At 49.9% G+C, this 20,298-nt stretch overlaps 4 protein-coding genes across 4 annotated transcripts; 3 read left to right on the top strand and 1 right to left on the bottom strand.

Annotated features, from left to right (window-relative positions):
* Nucleotides 1-2,915: 2,915 nt before the first annotated feature.
* On the top strand, nt 2,916-6,441 carry AtWU_05847 (DUF1765 domain-containing protein; the record flags this gene model as incomplete). The annotated part of the gene is made up of 3 exons (XM_035500957.1): nt 2,916-3,766; nt 3,825-6,353; nt 6,426-6,441. The coding sequence occupies 3 exons, from the start codon at nt 2,916-2,918 to the stop codon at nt 6,439-6,441; spliced, it is 3,396 nt and encodes a 1,131-aa protein (XP_035356850.1).
* Nucleotides 6,442-8,334: 1,893 nt separating this feature from the next.
* On the bottom strand, nt 8,335-11,054 carry AtWU_05846 (M28 family metallopeptidase; the record flags this gene model as incomplete). The annotated part of the gene is made up of 2 exons (XM_035500956.1): nt 8,335-8,523; nt 8,577-11,054. The coding sequence occupies 2 exons, from the start codon at nt 11,052-11,054 to the stop codon at nt 8,335-8,337; spliced, it is 2,667 nt and encodes an 888-aa protein (XP_035356849.1).
* Nucleotides 11,055-14,491: 3,437 nt separating this feature from the next.
* erg13 (hydroxymethylglutaryl-CoA synthase) lies at nt 14,492-16,095 on the top strand (the record flags this gene model as incomplete). The annotated part of the gene is made up of 4 exons (XM_035500955.1): nt 14,492-14,551; nt 14,632-14,734; nt 14,810-15,891; nt 15,958-16,095. The coding sequence occupies 4 exons, from the start codon at nt 14,492-14,494 to the stop codon at nt 16,093-16,095; spliced, it is 1,383 nt and encodes a 460-aa protein (XP_035356848.1).
* A 1,785-nt stretch (nt 16,096-17,880) lies between these two features.
* On the top strand, nt 17,881-19,833 carry AtWU_05844 (uncharacterized protein; the record flags this gene model as incomplete). The annotated part of the gene is made up of 1 exon (XM_035500954.1): nt 17,881-19,833. The coding sequence occupies one exon, from the start codon at nt 17,881-17,883 to the stop codon at nt 19,831-19,833; it is 1,953 nt and encodes a 650-aa protein (XP_035356847.1).
* Nucleotides 19,834-20,298: the final 465 nt, after the last annotated feature.

Here is a 20,298-nt window from a genome sequence, read left to right as displayed (position 1 = left end):
AGGTGGACCGCTTATAACTGTACAACATTCCTTTCGGAGGATTGAATTGGCAGGAATTCACATCTGTCTTATGGTTGATAATGTAAACCCACTTAATTTAGATTTGATTAGCGACCTGACTAGTAATCCAAGAGGAGGAGGAGGAGGATGCTGGAGGGAAGGTTTTCCAGTTGCGGTGGTACTGGTGAGGATCCGATCCGATCCAAGTATATTCGGTGGTATCAAACAAACAATGAATGGTAAGTTACGGCGCGGACGGTGAAAGACCAAGTCACCCAGAGATAGTTACTTTTACTTTTACTTTCCTGACAAAGCAGGGGCAGAGTATGATGGAACAATCACACCACACTTTGATCATCTACTTACGCCCCGACTGATAAGTAGCAAGCAACTCCTCTGCAACATGAAGTAGCACTTGATAAGAGCACTGAAGCGCTTTCTACTAAGTAGTTGACATTACTGGACACCTCTTTTACCAGCTTCAGCCTGACTAACCATTTCCCTATGCCAAGTCAAGTTTGCGCGCGGCTTTACTCACAATGTTTCACAATTACCCCATACGGCAACCAAATAGGGACTAATATCAGGGTCCTGCCAAGATCCCAGTACTCCTCCTGTACGAAATAGATAACTCCCATCTTGTCACTACTAATAATAACACGGGAGAATGTTCCCCTCCACTGCGCCCCTCGGACGAGTCAGCACAACCGTTCCCACAGACGCTTCGCATTGCCCAACTCGGGGGCTAGGACGAGGATCGAAAACTCTACTGCGTACCCAACCTGTTCCTGCAAGCTGCTGTTGGACGTGCATGCAGCCTCAAAAAGGATCGGAGCCCGGAGCTGAGCGAGATTGGATGGGTAAGTAGATAGATAGTAAAAGGTAAGTACAGATAGTAAAGTATGGTACCGCTCACGATTACAGTTTACTTCCATCAATAGTCGCAATGATCTGATCCATCCTTCTTCTCAACCCTTTTGTTACCATAGCACCTACATCTAAATCTACGCAAGTCCAGGACTGCTAAGACAGTGTGGGTTATTCATAGTAGAAAAAATCCAGCTTGGAGAATGATTTCGTCATGACGCGATTATTGAATTCTCTTCACAGCCTTGCATGGGGCAAACTCCTTCCCCCTTCTCCATGTATTAATAGGTTACGAGGCTTAAGCACCAGGGACGCACCCGGACGGTTCAACGTTCTGTGAGATATACAGTAGGAAAGGAAGGGGGACGATAAAGGGGACAAATACCAAGTCCAGGCTTTAATTTCCCCTCAATCTCATCATATGAGCATCACCATCCTCGTCCCAATATCATCTCTAGACGGACAATGGAGTTTCATTCTGGGCGAGTCTGGTGTTCGGATCGCTCGAATTCCGACAAGGGAACTGCGGGTATTGTAATCGAATACATGGTTACATACATACCCGGTACTTACTGTAATAAACGATACCGCCCAAGCGCAAGCCAGACGGTGTGTACTTGCTTACTTACCTTCTGGCCCTCCATGCGTGGACGGGGTACATCATCAAGCCATAAAATCCAGACAAGCAGGCAGATGGAAAATAAGAAAAATAAAAAATAGTAAAAAAATAAAAAAGAAATAGTAAAAGAAAGAAATCCTTAGCGACCGCCTACTTGGGCAAATTGCCTGGAACCTTTAGGATAGGACAGCCTTCTTTTCTTTCTCAATCTTAAACGTGGAAGGAGTCCCATTCAGTCCTCCTTCTCGTCTTCTACTTTTCCGCGCCCGCAAGGTCACTGTTCCCTCCCCCGTCATCATCATCGTCGTCGTTGTTCACAAAAGAAAATAACCACTTGGTGAGATCATTATACTCTCCATTGTTGGGGCCAAGCTTCACGGGGGCTACACTCCAGTCTTGAGGAAAGCCCCATCTGCCCGGGTTCCTGAAGGGCTAAATCAAGGGTTAGAGAGGAGAGAAGCCACCAGGAGAAGAAGAAGAACAAGTGGGCTGGCTTGTATGTAATAGGAAGTGGGAAGTATTATCGAAACCGGTCAGTTCATCTGCTTTGCCCCATTCGGCCTGCTCGTCATCTCCTCGCTCTCTCTTTCTCCCCCTCTGTCTCTCTGTCTCTCTTTCTTTGGCCGTCGCTGGCTCTCGCTGGCTTGTTCATCCCCATCTCCTCTTCTTGCGGCTCCTTTCTCCCCTTTCCTTACTCTATCTATTCCGCTCCGTTCCTGCTCCGCTCCCCTTCCCTCGTTGATTCCGACATTCGTTTGCTTGTTCTGTTCACTCCCCATTATTCCTTCGCTCTATCATTTCCCTGGGGCCCATATTAAAGAACAAGAAAAGGAGCAAGCAAGTCTTAGCTCTACTGCAATCTCCTACCTACTATCTCTTGCCCCCCTGCCGGCTTTCCCATCTGCCCCTCGTTCAACCTTACGATCGTTACTACTCCGCTATACTTCGTATTCACGCCGGAATTCTGCCCGTCCGTCGATCAACCGCTCGCTCTTCATTTTCTCCTGCCCAGCATTGGCTAACATTCAGTCCCTAGTTCGCCGTGCGTCGTTAAAGGTTCCCGGTTTAGCTTTTCGGAGCCAGTCCTATCCCGAGCTTCGTCGATAATTGCCGTATTCGCTCGCCGCGGTCGCTTGCCCTTCCTCTGCCTGCCTGCACCGCCATCATTCCAAGCCTCCCTTCCTTGTCGCCTTCCCTCGTCTTGCTCCGCATCGGTGACCGGAACGATTCAATGCTACTGGAATAGAACGACCCGCATATGATTTGATCTCTCTGGGAGTGGCTTTCGTTGTATATGGAGGAGCTGGTCTCCCCAACGCCCGTTTGAGTGATAGTATATTGCCCAGCCTTCTGCGGCTGGAGGAGATGTACACCTCGCTAGGGCTCTTCCTCTGCGTGGATCTATAGCCAATCTTGGCTATCCTTGACCATGTCTTCTTCCTCTCCAGAGCTCGCAACCCCTCATCTCGATGACGATCACGTCCATTTGACCCATGCCGCTAGTTACAACCACCTTCCGGACCTAGCGGCCACCGAGGCCGGCCGGCCTGGTCTGCGGAGGACGTTCTCCGACCTAAACCATCCTGTTCAGACGGAGTCTCCGTCAAAAGAGGATGTGGCTGCTGGCAAAGACATCTTACGACGGACCTCGCTTCGGTCTAAGAACAAACCAACTATCGCAGTTTCTCGCTTTACCGTATCGACAGAGGATGTGTCGGATCCTGCTGGCCCAGAAACCTCAGTTCCTCCTGCCCAGGTTCCGGAAACGAGGGCACCGTCGCCCGTTGCTCGCCCCTCCAAAGCCCGCTCTATGTCCGGAAGGCTGGTCAGTTTGGCTCGAAAACCCTGGATGTCAAGCTCCCCGCCATCTGGGAAAAGCTCCCGGCTCCGTTCTCTACGTACAGAGGAACAAACCCTAAATCCCCCGACAACTTCACCCAAGGCGAACGGCCAAGCAGATTCTGGGAGTGCAGAAACTGAGCCTACTGCCCCCGCCCGCAGGCGGACCATCCTACAGAAACGACCGCGACGTCCGATGGTCGCGATTGTGACGCAAAGTCGAGCAGATAGTCCCAGTACTCCTAGTAGTTCTTCACCTCAATCACTAGTGGCCAAGAATTCACTAGAAAAACTCACCGCAACCCTAAATGTCTCAACGCCGGTCCTACCTCCGGTGCCTAAAGCACCGGTAACTACGAATCCCGCCGGAACAGTGGACGTGCCGCGGAAAAAGGATGAGCTCTGGGGTGTTTTCCGGGGCCTCGAGGCTGACTTCCAGAAGTGAGTCCTCACGGAACTTGCATATATGCGTACATTGGTTGACTTAGTCTTCATATAGGTTTCAGGCTAAGTCCAGCGCTTTGAAAGCCAACGTCATCCGGTCCGCGCTCTTGCCGTTCTTGAACCGAAGCCCGTCACATCAATCTTGTAAACATCTGAGGCCCGAAGACCTAGATCGCCGGGTTAACATACTCAACAAGTGGTGGACAGGGCTGTTAGAGATGCTCAACGGCAAGAATAATCAATCCATATCCGGAACGGATAGGCCAGTATACTTGGAAGCGATTGTCGGCATTATGACTCGACCCGAATGGAGGGTTCCTTTCCCTCTTCCACCGTCGAACAGCAATTTCCCAAAGCCTCTCAAGCACGCGTCAACTTCTATATCGGAGAGTTCGGATGGCTCGTCAGGCTCCGATTTTCTCCTTGAGTCTATTCATCACAACATAAGGAATATCTTTACGCAAAATTTGTTGTCTCAGATGTCATTTGTGGTTGAAAGAATGTCTATGCGACATGCGCCCGCCAGCTTAGTTGCATTCTGTGGCAAGGCCTGTGCGTATGCATTCTTCTTCTGTCCTGGCGTCGCCGACATCCTTGTGCGGCTATGGAATACACCTCCCAGCATCTTCCGGCGCGTACTTTCCCAGTCAAATCTCGACAAAGGTAGCGGCACGAAAGCGTTAACACAGGACCTTGCCCTAAACTTCCCGGCAGCCTTACGGACGCTTGCTTTTCACGCCCATACGGCTCTGGTGCGATACCTTCGTCAGAAGCCTGATGTACCTTTGAGTACTGTTCAGATTCCTTGGCAGAGCCCGTGGGTTTCGCGATGGAGTGGCCGGGATACCGATCTCTTTTTCGTTTTTGTCAAGTACATTCATGTACTGTACGCCGATGCTCTGCCGCCAGATCTTGACAAGCAGAAGCGGATCCTAGCACCAGGCTTGCTGCCGATTCACTCGCAGCTCCTGGTTGTTCTTGAGGACACCCTTTACAAGCAATCGGTTCCGCAAATGCAGGAAACCAATCACACGGCTGCCGCGGTCACATTTGATGATTTTATAGAAGGGACCGATGCGGCTGTCTCGGCTCTTCCCTTAGGGGCAGCGAATAGTCATCGTTTGATGGCTGAAAATCGCTTGATTATTCTGCTTCGGGATTTTCTCTCGGAATCTTCGCTTGAGCCGAACCATGCAAGGTTGCTGTATGCTGAATCATTTTGTACCATCATGAGAGCAGCTGCGGAGAGGACATCGCTGTTCGACCATAATGCTTGTTTCCTACTGTGTGATTTTGTGGAGGAGGTTATTCCCATTATCATACGATATTCTCATTCCATTGAGAATGACTTGTTCGACTGGAATTTCTGGCTGAAAGTCTGTCGTCAAATGATGCAAAGTCACAATTCTCTCACTGAAGTTCGGGTGTTCTCGTTTCTCTTTGCTATCTGGACCACATGGACTGCTTCAGAGGAAAGAAAAGCCGATCTGTGCTTGAAATTTCTCCTTGAAGAGTCCATTTTCTACCATTACTTCAGTCATTGGAGTCCAATGGTCCGCGCCTACTTTCATCGTCTGTTGTGTTGGAGACTGGGGAGGTTTAGTGATGAGCCCACATCTCTTGACACTGCGATATACGAGACGCTATGGGACCGGCTTCAGCGCACTTGGAAATACTACCTTGCTTTCCAGGCCAAAGCCGATGAAGAACTCACCACACCGCTTTCTTCTGCACCGTGCACGCCGGCACCAGGCCGGAGGATTATCATTATCAGATGTGATAATCAGTTGTCGCCATCGAACTTCTTCGTATCATTCGATCGTGTTGTTCCTCCGGCTCCAGCGGAGAAAACGTCCGCTTTCTCCAGTAGCAATACTTCTGCGAAAGCGGAATCATTGGAGCCCCAACCCGCACCTAAACGGAAATGGAGTATCCTTAAAGCCATGTTTGGCGGTTCTTCTAGCTCAAAGTCTAATGGCGAGGCGTCATCTTCTAGCACCTCTGACGAGTCAGATTCTGCGAGCTCTGAAAATCTGGCGTCAGCAGACAAAGGCTTGGACGGTCAATGGCAGCCCCAGAACCACTCTGGGGAGCTGAGTCGGCCCAAGACTGCACACCAACCCTACTCGTTCAAATTCTCGCTAGAGTGGATGGATCGGCCTCAATGGCCTAGCAAGAACAAACGTCTCTACACCCCCTGTCTTCCCGTGGGGTCGCAGCTGCACTTGCAGCTCCGAAAATCTCTGAATAAGCGGGATGATTGTGAGACGTTATCCGAATACGTTTCAGCGGCGGAGGGAGAAGACGACGATGAGAGTTATGACCCTCAAGGTGCACCCGAATCAGACGAACAAGACGCCCGAACAGACGACAGTACAGAGTCAGAAAAGCAGTCCAATGATCTTGATATCAGTCTTGCGATGAATGATAAACTCGCAGCCAGTAAATACGCAGGAAGAGCTCTTGCGGAGTGGGCACAAATTGTATCCGAATGTGATAGCTTCTTCGCCCGGAGACGAGACGAAGGCGTGCCCTGCGATCGCATGGTTGAAACACCAACGCTGGGAGTTGAGAGTTTCCGCAAGTAAGCAGCGCACTGGAAGCCTAGGAAGAAATGGAAATATAATGTATATCCTCCATACTGATCATGAGTCAGTCCTGACTTGCGTTGACGGAGGTGTTGTCCTCCGCATTCGGATTCCAAACCGAAGGCTCCGGCCACTCCATTCATCCACCTTCAAGATAGAAGTCCTACTACATACAACCACCAGCACACAACATCTCTTGCACATCATGTTTCCTCACCAATACCACGCAAACTGTCCTATAGAGCATGCAACGGAACCCACCACTTTCCGGTTCCACATTGCATACAGCGTACGACCACGAAAAGGCGAACCCGGGATTATGCATATTTAATACCTTACTGTTCTATTTCCGTCACCTTTCCATCCTTCTGATTCCTCATTGACTTCCAAACATGTACTGTATATAAATCTGGGTTGACTGGCTAATACATAACACGGCGCATGCACAGGTGTGGGATGAGGGCCTGGTTGTCTCTTTTTCCTTTATCTTATAGCCTTTTTATTATTTGTTCTCTCTGAAAATTTCATCTTTCTTTCCCACGTCATTCAATCTACTTCCTATCTACATTTCCGCGGAGTCATGGCTATGGTCTGCGATGCGTTCCTTTTCTCTTCCTCTCATCCAACCAATCCAGTTTCTAATGACTGCTACTATCTCCTATTCCATCCATTTATCTTTCTTCATTCCTTACTCATTCAACTTTTCCTGTTTTAATTTCCTTTACCTAATCTGGGATGTAGCTAGCTAGCTAGCTGCAAAGCAGCAAAAAAATGTAGGATATAGGTGATTTGTGTGAAGCCAAAGCAAAAAAAGAAAAGAAAGACACGGCATGGGTTGAAATGCACGGATTGCAACTGGGAGACAGACATGAACTTTTTAAATCTAATGAGTAACGACGCATCCATTATGAGTTCGGGTTGTTATTATTTTTATCTTTCGTTTTATTATTTTAGGCCCTTTCTTGGGACATGATTACATACGTATTAGGTAGGTAATATCAGTAAGCAGTGTGGCTGATGTGTATGTATTCTATAGACATCAATTTCGAACTGAGTCTGATATAGGTTAGTTAGTTAGTATTGAAATAGCGGTCATATCTTAGTAGTTGGGTGGAAAACTTAGGATAAATGGACCCCCTTTTCGTGATTGTTAACTAACTAGCTAGCTATTCAACCATAGTAATTGTTATGGGGGTGGGTTAATGGAACTACTTAGTTACGTTGGGGGTATTCCACCATGTAAGTATACAAGGGAATGTAATCCGACTATGATGTGTCAGATTGGAGGAACTATGTAAGATATTTAGGTACGCGTTCATGCTAATGGGAAGCTATTGTATACGTTCGAATAGGATCTGACAAATGCATGGATTGAAATCCTTGATAGGCGCGGAATTTGATGGATAGTTATCAGGTATGATGAAAAAGTGGAGAGAAAAAGAAACCTGACATTGACTAAGTAGTAGTGGTAGTAAATTGATATACTCCGAATGCACCATGGTTCACAGCAAGGTGCAAAAAACAAGCACCGAGGCAAAGATAAACACCCAAATGTAGATACATAGATGAAAGATAGAAGAGACAGACAGTAGAAGAATATGCGTAAGAGGCCCGGATCGGTAGGGGTGGGCGTCAAGGTGACTAGATACAAGAAGATATATGATCCGATTGGCATGTCATGACACACACAAATGCTTGAAGATAAGGCTTGAGAGGAAAGAAGAGGGCTCGTCAATGCCCGTCTATCAGGGGACAACACGAATGCCAAGGAAGGGAATCTTTTGCGCAAAAGGAAGATACACAAGTGTCAAGAGATGTGGAGGTATACTGTGCAGGGTCGGGAGATGGTGTGTAGCGGGCGTTGAGTTTATGACAGAATCGGGTCGTCGTTTGGCGGTAGAAAGACAAGGAGGTAGATTCTGGCACAAGATTGTATAGGAGAAAGTGATGGGATTTGTCCGCCTGGCAGTGGAATGATCAGTTCTTATGGACGAGATGATCGCTCGCGTCGCTGATGATATCGGAGACCCGGTCAATCCACTCCTGAGTTAGCGTCCAATTGCCAGAATCAATGCTGTCTCGAATGGCAGGGAAGAGAGTAGGGTCATAGCCGGACCAGAGTTCAGGGCCGAAGATGACATGCTTGAATTGTGTGCGGTTGGGAACCTATTCATATGTGGTTAGTCTTTGTTCCAGATGGAAAGAGTTGAATCACTTACGCCGCCATCTGGCCTGTCGTCGAGAAGATGGGTTTCGAAATGAGCCAGCCGCGTATTATGTGCCAGACGCTGTACAGCAACCACGTTGTTCTCAAACCCACCAGCTCCCCAAACAGCATCATGCCAGACCCGAGCCCACTCCTGAAAGTGAGACGCATCGTCCTTGAACTTCGCCGCCGCTTCATACAAGGGCTTGAATGTCACAGAGGTGTCCCGAGCGGCGTTCTGAGTGTTGTCGGTAGTTGGGACATTCCTTGACTTAGCATAACTTTCCAGGCCAGTGACATAGCCACCAAGGTGTGCAGCATATGCCTCCAAGTCGAAAGGCAGAATGGGGCTGTCTGCAAGTTGCAGAAGTAACAAACCCCAAAACTGTCCTAGAATCTTGTGATACTGAAATCCGGGGTCACCGAATTTGGTCATCCAATCCCAGTTCTCATAGCAGCTATGGTAGGGGAAAGGTTCGCCGGTAAATCCAAAATCGACGCTGGAAGTTCCAGCGATGTCCTGAAAAGCGACGTAGTCGCTTCCAGCACCAAGAGGTCCGAGTCTTTTCTTCTTCTTCTCCCAGAGATCTTTGAGCGTTTCATTGCTGTCAGGATCCGATATGCGACCGAGGATCTGCATAATGACGCTCTCGAAAAGCGGACTTCCTGCGGCGTCAAATTCTTTGCCGCTTACACCAACATCGACGTTGATGTAGGCGTACGCGTTTTCACGAAGTGCTTGCAATTCCTTTTCAACATGTTCAGTCGAGCCAACGAGGTTGTACTCTTCAGCGTCCCAGCTGATAAACTCGATGGTGCGTAGTGGGCGCCAGCCAAATGTCAGCAGTTCCCCGAAAACTCGAGCCAGCTCCAGGAAGACAGCCGTGCCACTGCCTGGATCTGCGCTTCCCACGCACCACGAGTCTCGGTGGTTACCAACAATGATCTTTTTCTCCGGCTGCTCCAACCCAATAATCCTTCCAACCACGTTGTAAATGGGCTGTCTTTCTACCTCATCTTGGATGTTCATAAGATTGACGGTGGGCGACGATGCGTCCCCAGTCCACCACTGATTCACGTCCGGGACACCGCCAACCCACTTGGCCGGCACCTCCGAACCGTGGCCCTTGAGCACCTGCAAGAGCCTTTGGGCATCGCGCCAGGCGAGAGGGATGCTAGGAATAGCCGTCAACCCCTTGCTATCCTCCGGCTTGAGTCTCACTTTCTCATCCGGTGTGGACGCGAAACCTGGCGAGAGTACATCACCGACCACCCATGACATCAAACTAACAGCACCTCTTTGTGTCCCGTCTGCTGGCATATAGCGTCCATCTGGAAAGGCCGGACCCCGGACAAAGCCATCCTCCGCGGGATCGGAATATATTATACAACCAGCTGCACCAGCCAATTCTGCAGCTTTGACCTTCAGGGCCCGATCGCTCTCTGACCCACCATAACGGACCAGCGCTATGGAGCCGTCCAAGGCAACTCCTTGATCTTTGAGGTATTGGAAATCTTCTCGGGAACCGTAGTTTGCGTAGACAAGGTGACCAGTGACGTTCCCCGACTTCGAGTGGCCATGGAATACCAAGGTCTGTTCGTTATCCTCTTCCAGTGTAGCCTCCCAGGCAAGGTCGGGAGGATCGATGATCGCCACCCTCCGACCGTCTTGCTGGGGATAATTCAAATATACCTGGAATTCTTCCATCTCGACCTCGTCGAAGTTGGCCTTGTTGAACTCCGATGCCACCCATTCCGCCAGAACGAAACTGCCTTCCGTACCGGCAATATGAGGGTATGCGGTCAGCTTCTTCAGGTTTTCTGCAATGCTCGTCTCATTGATATGACCCTGAACGAAGTTCTCCACGGACGCGGCGCTGTAGGATTGACCCATGATAAAACGGTTGTTCATGCTGAATAGGTCCGAAATGAAGAAGATGTACACGATGGTGACAACTAGAAGCAATCCAAAGACACGCAACAAGATCATGCATCCATTGTGTTTGAAGCCCGACCGAGCATCGTCTAGGTAGACGGTAAACCTGAGATTTGGCAAGCTTGGCAAATAACGGCGAAACGGCAGATTGAACGAGGATAATGTACGAGTCAAGTCGTTGAATCGCTTCGAGAACCGCGACCGTAGGCGAGATCGTTGAGATGATATTTGCTGACCAGCGTCCTCCACGTCCATCTGGGCCAGCTCCCGCTGTAACTCTTCCAACGAGCCCCTATCCGATCCAGATCCGGACTCAAGGTCATCGAGGCTATTCCGAGCGGACTCAACGGTGGGAGGGTGATATCCATGAGGTCTAGTCTCTCCGCGGGCACCCGTTTGGGGACCGCGCTGGAGCAAGCCTTGTCTTTCGGTATTGTCGCTCACTTCTTCGGAAGAATCGAGGTGCGAACGGGAAGAGCCCGGGCGAGCGCCGATGGCCTCTTCGTAGGATGGGATTGGAAGGGCTTCATATTCGAATTTATTGTCGTTGCCCATGGCGGGTGATATGGGGCTCCCGAGAGCCGTGCGAGTTGGGTAGTCTCACAGATACCGGGCTAAGCGGGATCATGATCTGGATGAGAAAGGAGTGACAGCCAATGCAGCCATGCTCCCGATCGGAGGGGCGGGAACGAAAGACAAAGGAGGTTGAATGTGTAAATAAAGAGTGTGTACTTTATGAAATATATTAGGAGGGGGGTTAAAGAAGAAAAGGGGAGGGGGTGGTGGTGTTCCTGATGATGGAGGTAGGAGGAGGATGGGTCAGTAGCAGTCGATCGCAGTGTCAGATCTCGAGTAGGTAGCAGTAGTAGTGAGAACTCACTTCAAGTTCCCCGGACCGCCCGTCACTTTGGGGGGGAACATTGAGGCTACGCGTGGCGCAGTCGAGGGGGGGGGAGTTTGCTGGTCGGGGCCACGGCTCGGCATCCGTAGGCAGAAGGGTTCTGGAACAGATTTCTCCCGACCGATCGATATGTAATCAATCAATCATCCTCAAGGGCTCTCTGTATCCGCCATTTAGTAGTCAATTTGAATTGTTTGCAACTGGTCATGATGAGGACGAGGCAGAGTGGTATTGTTTGAATAGAGTAGAAGGAGAGAAGAACAGTTTACAAGTACCAGTAATAGCAGTAGAAACTGGAGACAAACAGTAACGCTGGCCATGCATCCCGTTAGTACCGAGATACTCTTCCAATCTCATTGATAGTACTATACTAGAGAGTAGAAGTAGTAACTTGTAGTATAGTATGTCATATATTCTTGTCATAGTAGTGCTCCGTAGTACTACTGGTATGGTACTAATACCAGTACTACTTGGTTAGTAGTAAGTGTGAAGACGAAGAAAAAGATAAAGGAGTACTGTCAAAGTAGCCGAGCAAGCGGACAATGGCTTATCATATATATTTTTTCTGTCTTCTACTCCGTACTAGTAGTAGTACCATCATCATGCTGGTTTGACCTGCCAATACTACTACTAATAATAATGCCCGAGTGCTACTATGTACACTCAAAGTACATTGATACTAGTGTGCTCACGTAGTGGTCCATGAGGGACCAACTCGAACATGCATCACATATCCATTATTATTATCATTGTATGGTTGGGCAATTCATGTCCTTAAATTAATGCTGCAAGGCTTTTAGATCATACAGATGCCTACTTATTACTCCTCTACTTAATCGAACAGCCGACAGCATTGCTTGACCTGATCCCTTGCTTTCCACTCCGGTTCACAGCATCTGCAGCACACGCAATTCAGACGTTCGTAATGCTTCAAACCGATACAAAAATTTTTTTTTCTCTCGCACATCCCACTTCGACGATGGAGATCCGACAAATGACCACACAAATGCAGCCCCAAGAATGTCAATCGGCGCTACTTTTGAGTCCGAAAGAAAAAGAAGGACCCGATCCAATTGAATGATGGTGGATCTTCCCTGCCATTGGCACCTACCAAGTAGCCCACTTTGTAGTACTTATCTACTTTTAGTGAAATCTGCATGACAATGTGGGATTTTCGTCAACGACTAATGAGCGTTCCTCTCGGCCCATTTCGCGCCAGAGGGGCACGGCCAAAGATCGGGTATACTCTTCTTCAATGGCGGGCTTGTTCTCGACTCTCTCCGACATCTGAACCCACTGGGACCCTACTTGTGCCTGTAAGTCTCGGTAAGATGGAAGCTCGTTTACAGAAAGGGCACCGAAAGCTCCACAAGATAAGATTGATTAATCCCTCAACCTGTTTCACTGTTCCACTCCACGGTCAGGCTATACCGGGTGGATGTTGTCGGAACTGGATTTGGTTGGGATGGGATCGATTCCAGAGAGGTTCCTTTTTGATTGCTTGCTTGCGTTATCCCACTTGTTTGGTATCTGGCGTATGCAGGTGTCGAAGAACGGGACTTTTGGTTGACATACTTACGCTTTAGAACGTAGACGTCACTGCAAGCATACCATAGGCCTCAGCTGACAACTGTTGTCTGGCCATTACTATCTTCTCGGTCCATCTGAGTAAGTAACGGGGCTATGTTAGGAGGGAAAAGCGTGATAAGAGGGAGAAGATGAGGGGCATGCGACAATTAATGGCTACGGGTTGGGCAAGACCTATCCTGTGTGGTCCATTAGATATGCCGTCTGATCAGAAACAATCCGCATAAAGATACTCCGCGTCTAGACGGAGTTTTCCTCGTAAGCAGGTTTGTCGTCATGGGCAATCAATGGCCGGGACGCAGGGGAGAGACAAAGGATACCAGGGAACGCATCCCATTGCCGTGTTAAAGTGCTTGGCATCCCGGGGACAGAAGTGCAACATTGCGGGTTTACATCATGTGTCTGCAGTTAAGCTGCATGGTTGTAAGTAGGGTAATAATATTGCAGCAGCAAGCTCCTAAAGTACGGTGGCGTGGATATTAAATCCTCCCGTTCATATCGGCCAGTGTGGGAGAAACATGGGCCGATGTTGATTGAGGGCGGATGTATAGTTTAGGGTGAAGGCCATATCACAAAACATGGCGGCAAGAGTCGGTGAAAAGGAAAACGCAAAATAGAATCATCCACCCGGAGCAAGATGAGCTGTCGGTAAGACCACTTGGAGCTAGGTTGTGCAATGATGCGTTGGATGCGAGAGCTGTGGTTGGAGGCAGCCGTATCCTGTTCCCCCGTTTTCGGGACATAGGATGAAGAGTACGGCGTATACCAGATCCTGGACACCATCAGATTTTCTCCCTCTCAACAATTGTGGAAATTAGGAGGTGGATCGTTTTGAGTTGGAGTCCTCTCCGGTGAAACTCCCCATCCACAATTTCGACCCCTTTTCCTGTCCCGGTCATGGGGGGAAATGGTGTATATCGTGGGAAAAGTTGTTGATATGATGCGCCGTGACTTGGATAACCCCAAGACCATCTATACTATAGATCTGAGGCGGCGTGACTGCCAGAACACCGCCGGGACAACCTCAGGCACCCCAGGGCAGGCCAGGGCGCCGACCAACCACAGCCCGCAGACCAAGCCAGATGGACCCACTAGGCCACGCACTAGAAGCACACTAGCTGATCCGTAAGTATTGTCTGGCTGCATAGGAACGGGGGTCGACCCAGTTCGTTGCTTTTTTTTTTTCTTTTGCCCCCGGCCGATGGCCAGTGACCACCTGGGAAACCGTTCGCCCGCTGGCCTCGGGGGGCCCCTCTAGTATATCGTGAGCTTCACTACTTATACTCTCCTCTTTCACCTTCTCTCAGCTCCTTTTCTCTCTCTCTCTCTCTCTCTTCCAACAAACTTTCTTCCTCTTACCTTTAATTATCTTTTCTTCACCTCCCTTCTTCCCCCCATACATCATACTCTCCGCAATAGCTCTCTTTCTTGAGTGTTTTGTGTCTTAAACTCTACTGTCCCACTTTCCGCTTAATACTTACCCCTCCTCCTTTACACATTCACCATGGCTGCCCGTCCTCAGAACATTGGTATCAAGGCCATTGAGGTCTACTTCCCTCGTCAGGTTCGTGTGTCTTGCCACGTCATTCGATTCTGTTCCTGTCTGTTCTGAGCAGTGTTCTAATATGTCCCTGTGTTTTCTAGTGTGTCGACCAGAGCGAGCTCGAGAAGTTCGATGGCGTGAGCGAAGGCAAATACACCATTGGCCTTGGTCAGACCAAGATGAGCTTCTGTGATGACCGTGAAGGTATGCATTAGACAATGACAGACATCGTCCGCATGTCATGATCGCGTGGCAATGCTAACGTGCACTTCCCGGCAGACATCTACTCCATTTCCCTGACCACCTTCTCCTCCCTTCTTCGCAAGTACAACATCGACCCCAACTCCATTGGCCGTCTGGAGGTCGGTACCGAGACCTTGCTGGACAAGTCCAAGTCCGTCAAGTCCGTCCTGATGCAGCTTTTGGCTCCTCACGGAAACACCAACGTTGAGGGTGTTGACAACGTCAATGCTTGCTACGGTGGCACCAACGCTGTTTTCAACAGCATCAACTGGCTCGAGTCCTCTGCTTGGGATGGCAGAGATGCCGTCGTCGTCTGCGGTGACATTGCCCTGTACGCCGAGGGTGCTGCTCGCCCTACCGGTGGTGCTGGCTGTGTCGCCATGCTGATCGGTCCCGACGCCCCTATTGTGTTCGAGCCTGGTCTCCGTGCCTCCTACGTCACCCACGCCTACGACTTCTTCAAGCCCGACCTGACCAGCGAGTACCCCGTCGTGGACGGCCACTTCTCCCTCAGATGCTACACCGAGGCTGTCGACGCCTGCTACAAGGCCTACAATGCTCGTGAGAAGACCCTGAAGGAGAAGGTCCAGAACGGCACCAACGGCACCGCCCAGGACGATTCCAAGACTGCCTTGGACCGTTTTGACTACCTCTGCTACCACGCCCCCACCTGCAAGCTGGTGCAGAAGTCCTTCGCTCGTATGCTGTACAACGACTACCTCACCAACCCCACTCACCCTGCTTTCGCCGAAGTGGCTCCTGAGCTCCGTGATCTGGACTACGCCACTTCTCTCACTGACAAGAACGTGGAGAAGACCTTCATGGGTCTGACCAAGAAGCGCTTCGCTGAGCGCGTCAAGCCCGCTCTTGAGGTTGCCACTCTCTGCGGTAACATGTACACGGCCACTGTTTGGGCTGGTCTGGCTAGCTTGATCTCCCACGTTCCCTTCGATGCTAGCGAGTCCAAGCGCATCGGTCTCTTCTCCTACGGCAGTGGTCTTGCCAGCTCCCTGCTTAGCGTGAAGATTGTCGGCGACGTGTCCAACCTGGTGGAGAAGCTTGATCTCAAGAACCGCCTTAGCAACCGCAACGTTCTTCCTCCCCAGTCCTACGTTGATGTAAGTATTCCAACGACCTAATCTTGACCTGCACCTCGAAGTTCAGTTGCTAACGTCTGGTAACAGATGTGTGCCCTCCGTGAGCACGCTCACCTCAAGAAGAACTTCAAGCCTTCTGGCAGCACCGAGACTCTCTACCCTGGTACCTACTACTTGACTGAGGTGGACGACATGTTCCGCCGCAAGTACGACGTTAAGGCATGAATTATGACGAGCATATGATGGACTTGCTTTCGACCTTGCTTCTTTGGACATGACCGGTTGCTTAGACGGTTTTACTAGATTCCCTTCAGCATGCGCATTGTTTATTTGTGGTTCGCCTTAATAGAGCTCGGGGGCAGCGAAATGCTCCTACCAATTTCCGGGTCTGCTTTTTACCTTTATATTGGTTCTTAATGTTTCATACGTTGTTCATGTATCCTCCCAGTGAGGAGACCTTCTCTTGTCCAGACAGGAGCTGGAATGCAATTATATACGACGATGACCAATAATTCTAGACTCATCAGGAGTCATTTCGAGGACAACGATTATAATGTGGCTGACTAAGATGTATAATGGCCTGTAGTCTTTTATCTTTCTTAATCCGCTTGTTGGGTGCTTACTGTAGCATACCTTGTCATGTGACATGGGTGCAGAGAGTGGCGCGTTCTTCCAGCACCTTCACCCTGTTGCAAGTTGCACTGATTAACCCAAGCGCCCAGGAGACATAAAGACAAATAGGCATCTTGCTAGATCCACGAACTTCATGATGGGCGTGAAACCAGGCGTGACCAAGAATAGCAGCAGTTCAAGCTACAAGGTCGCTCTATTGTTTTAATTCCCGCCGACTCTCCTTTTACAGTGTCTGTCAGTCTCCGTCTGACCCATCTACAATTAAACCTCGTCACACAATAAGCACTCAAGTTCATCAAAAGTGACTGTGATTGGTCCAGTTGGAGAAAGCTCAAGCACACTGCAGGCTGTCGACAGGGAAGAGCCACTGAGGCATCCTGACGCCGTCCGGGGTCTTAGCCGGCGCCTACTGTGACGACCTGCAAGACCTCTGATTTATCGACACATCCAGGCGGGGATATTCTTAGAACCTCTTGGGCTTGAGAGTATCGTATCAGTTGATTAGTATTCGACTTCATTCTGCAAGCTTCGACTGCAATAGCCAATGCCCGTTGAGTGGGCTGCGGCTCCCCCAGGCCCTGGTATCAAACCTCGGCGGCTAACTCTACAACGGCACACCCTCAAGCACTACACGCCGTGGAAATGTACCAGTCACTTGCGTTTTATTTTTTTGACGTCAAACATCTGCTTGCCGCCGACTAATAAATGCCCCAGGCGTGACGCCTTTGCGGGAACTCATCGATCCTAGTTACATTACCCAGAATAGACGAAACACCCAATGTTACCCAATATAGATCCTATGCAGATTCCGAACGAACCATCGTCGGAATAGACTACCGACAGCCTGGTTCAGATCTGAAGAAGCGAAGAAGATGTCAAATATAGAAACTTTTTGACGCGCGACTGTCGATGAAACGCTTTCGCTTGCCCTAGGATCGTTTGCTCTGCACATCATCCAAGCAGATATCGACATCCCTGTGTCGATGGCCCTACCATCTCCATCATGATTACCTAGTATGGTTAGCGACTGGCTGTCGCAATGGAGCCAGATCTGTTTCATGCCCCTGCAGGCAGTTCGATTGATTCTGTATCTTTTTTTGGATCAAGGGACTCATAGGTTCCAGATTGAAGAACATTTAATAACCAACCGTTCTCCAGTCTGGTTATGCCTCAGTTCAGTCAAGTCGTTCACCAAGACAAAGCGAACTCGACAACATTGTCTCTTCTTTTGCCTAGTGCATCTCTTTCTTCTCTATTCATTTGACCTTAGCTTCTTACGCGAGCATTCCCTGTTTGATACCTCTTGGGAAGCTGGACTTTCCCGCAATCTTATTTGATCTAAATCGTCTCAGACCTGCGGTGACTTTATATAGCAAGATGTCTGTGGAGTACTCTTATTATCGTCCCTCAACCCCTCCTGCATTGCATCTGCAAGAATATAGTGGAACGGGGCATAGCCGCAACGCTTCTGATTCTTCTGTTTACTCCAACAACTCGTCGCCCTGGTCCGTCATCACGTCGGCTACCAGCCCTGTAGTTGACTCACCCCCACAACACCACCATGGGCCTACTCTTCTTCCGAAGATCAGACCTCAAGACATTGTGATTGAACCTCCACCCGCCAGTGGATCCCAACGTCAACGGCGGGTGCTGTCAAACACACGCAATCCTCCTGGTTCTTTACCGCTTGCTTCCAACCGCCGGTCAAGCCATCGGGTTGCTGTTGAGACCTCAGGGTGCATTCCTATGGCATCCCCGGCCGTGGCGTCGCCGAAGTATACCACTCGCAATGGCTCGTCATTATCATCTCCTGTGAGCGTCACACCGGCGCAGAAGCGCAAGGCGACGAGCGCGCACACTAGATCAGTCTCTGCCTCCAACGTTGACGATCCAAGGACAAGTCGATGCGGATATCCAGCATATCGACAGGTCATCAGATACGCCTCTCAACCTCAGAGTTCCCCTACCACACCGGCTACGCCCGCCACACCCAATATTATAGTGTATCCGCCTTATGCGCCTCACTCGCCAGCCGAGCCATACTATCCCAAAGTGTACCCTCCGGTGCAGGTGCCACTCATGCTTCCCGGCTCACCATATGGGTACGTGCGAGCGTCGAGTGCACAATGCTCTCCCATCGGCATCGTCCACCAGACCGAGAGGACGAACTCTCAGTCAACCACCTTGCTCTCGTACCTTACCACCCCGACACAAGCAATCAACCTCGTGCGCAACGTGAACGTGATTCCGACACGAGGCTTGCACGATTACTTTTGGTGGGACATTCGGAACTTGCGCAGTTGGACTTCGTTTTCTCTATCCACGTTCAACTCTATCAGTGGACTTCCGAAACTTCTCAAAACCGCAATCCCTTCGCATCTCACGCCCCTCAATATCCTTCCGAGCTCTTATTTGTCCCCAGATTGCGAGCCAGCTCTAGTCAACGTCATCCGAGACATCTATGCACCTCGTATCAATGCTGCCTTGGCAGTCTCGCAAGGCCCGGATCACTTGTCCCTCTACGCTGTTCCTATTCCGCGAGGATCACCTAACAAGAACTATGGCGGGCCACATTTTCTCGCTAACTATGCGTCTGACACCGAACGAACCGCCTCAGGCCTTGCCAGAGGACGACTCGTTGGTATTGTCAAGACCTTCGACCGCTGGAACACGGGAATGCGCAACGAAGCGCCTCACCGCAGGGTGGAGTATCTGAACGGTCTAGCACACCTGCAGCGATGCATGCGCGAGCACTCTTGCCGCTACGGCTTCATTCTCACCGAGATCGAGCTCGTGTGTGTACGGGCAGGTTGTGACGAGGGCGACGATGTGCCCTACTTTGGTTTCCTGGAGCTGTCTGCGCCAATTCCAACCAAGCTCGCGATCAACCAGCGTGGGCACGGCTCGGGGCCATGTACCGGTGATTATGGCTATCCGCATTCGCCCACTCCATCCAGCGACAGTTCCTTGGCGAGCCAGTCGCCCATACTGGATAGCTATCCAATTTCGGATTCCGATGAGCTGGACGTGCCAATGACCGCCAGTCTAGCTTTATACTTTTTACTGATGCTTTCAAAATCGGTTCCCTTGCCGTCACAACCGTCTGCCCATCTCAACGTGGGAGGCCCCGGTGCTCTGACCCGGCAGCGCATCCTACCAGAAAAGAAAGACAAATGGATCCCGGAGCCCCAGATTGGGGAGCGCCGTGATGCGAAGCGAGTTCGAGGTTGGGTGTGGCCCCAGGATGCCTGGCATCGTCGAGAAGGTGGAGGAGCTCCTCGTTCCCGAGCAATGACGACGGAACCCAGGCCCAAAAAGTGGCACAAATAATATACGTTTATCTTAGCGGAGACAGGCTTCTCATTGCTGCTACTAATTATGCTTGTTGTTACATAGCTTTTGTCTTATAGTAATGTAATGTCTTTCCATATATCAACTGCGGACCCTTTCACAGTATAGTAGGCCAGCACAGAACCATTAATCAATAGCGTCAAAGCTCACTCAGAATGACATAAACCCTAGCATAGTAGCAAATCATGCTCTGCAATCACCCCCAAGGTCCCCAAACTCATCCCTCAAACTTCAAATACATTATCAATAATGGTGATCCCGACTTTCCCTTTTGGGCGACAAGGACCTTGGGGATCCAAGTACCCGGGGGAGTGATGAGCACCACCATAACCAAATATCACCTACTATCTATTTATCAAATATAAACCCTGCTGCATGCACATATTTGAATAATCAATCAATCACTCAATCAATAGCTCTACTCTACTACATCACACTTAGTAC

This window comes from Aspergillus tubingensis (assembly GCF_013340325.1).
Source record: "Aspergillus tubingensis WU-2223L DNA, scaffold_7, whole genome shotgun sequence".
In the NCBI taxonomy this organism is placed as follows: Eukaryota; Fungi; Ascomycota; class Eurotiomycetes; order Eurotiales; family Aspergillaceae; genus Aspergillus; species Aspergillus tubingensis.
The sequence above is the reverse complement of the archived record's forward strand: the minus strand, read 5'-3'. Positions and strand labels throughout refer to the sequence as shown.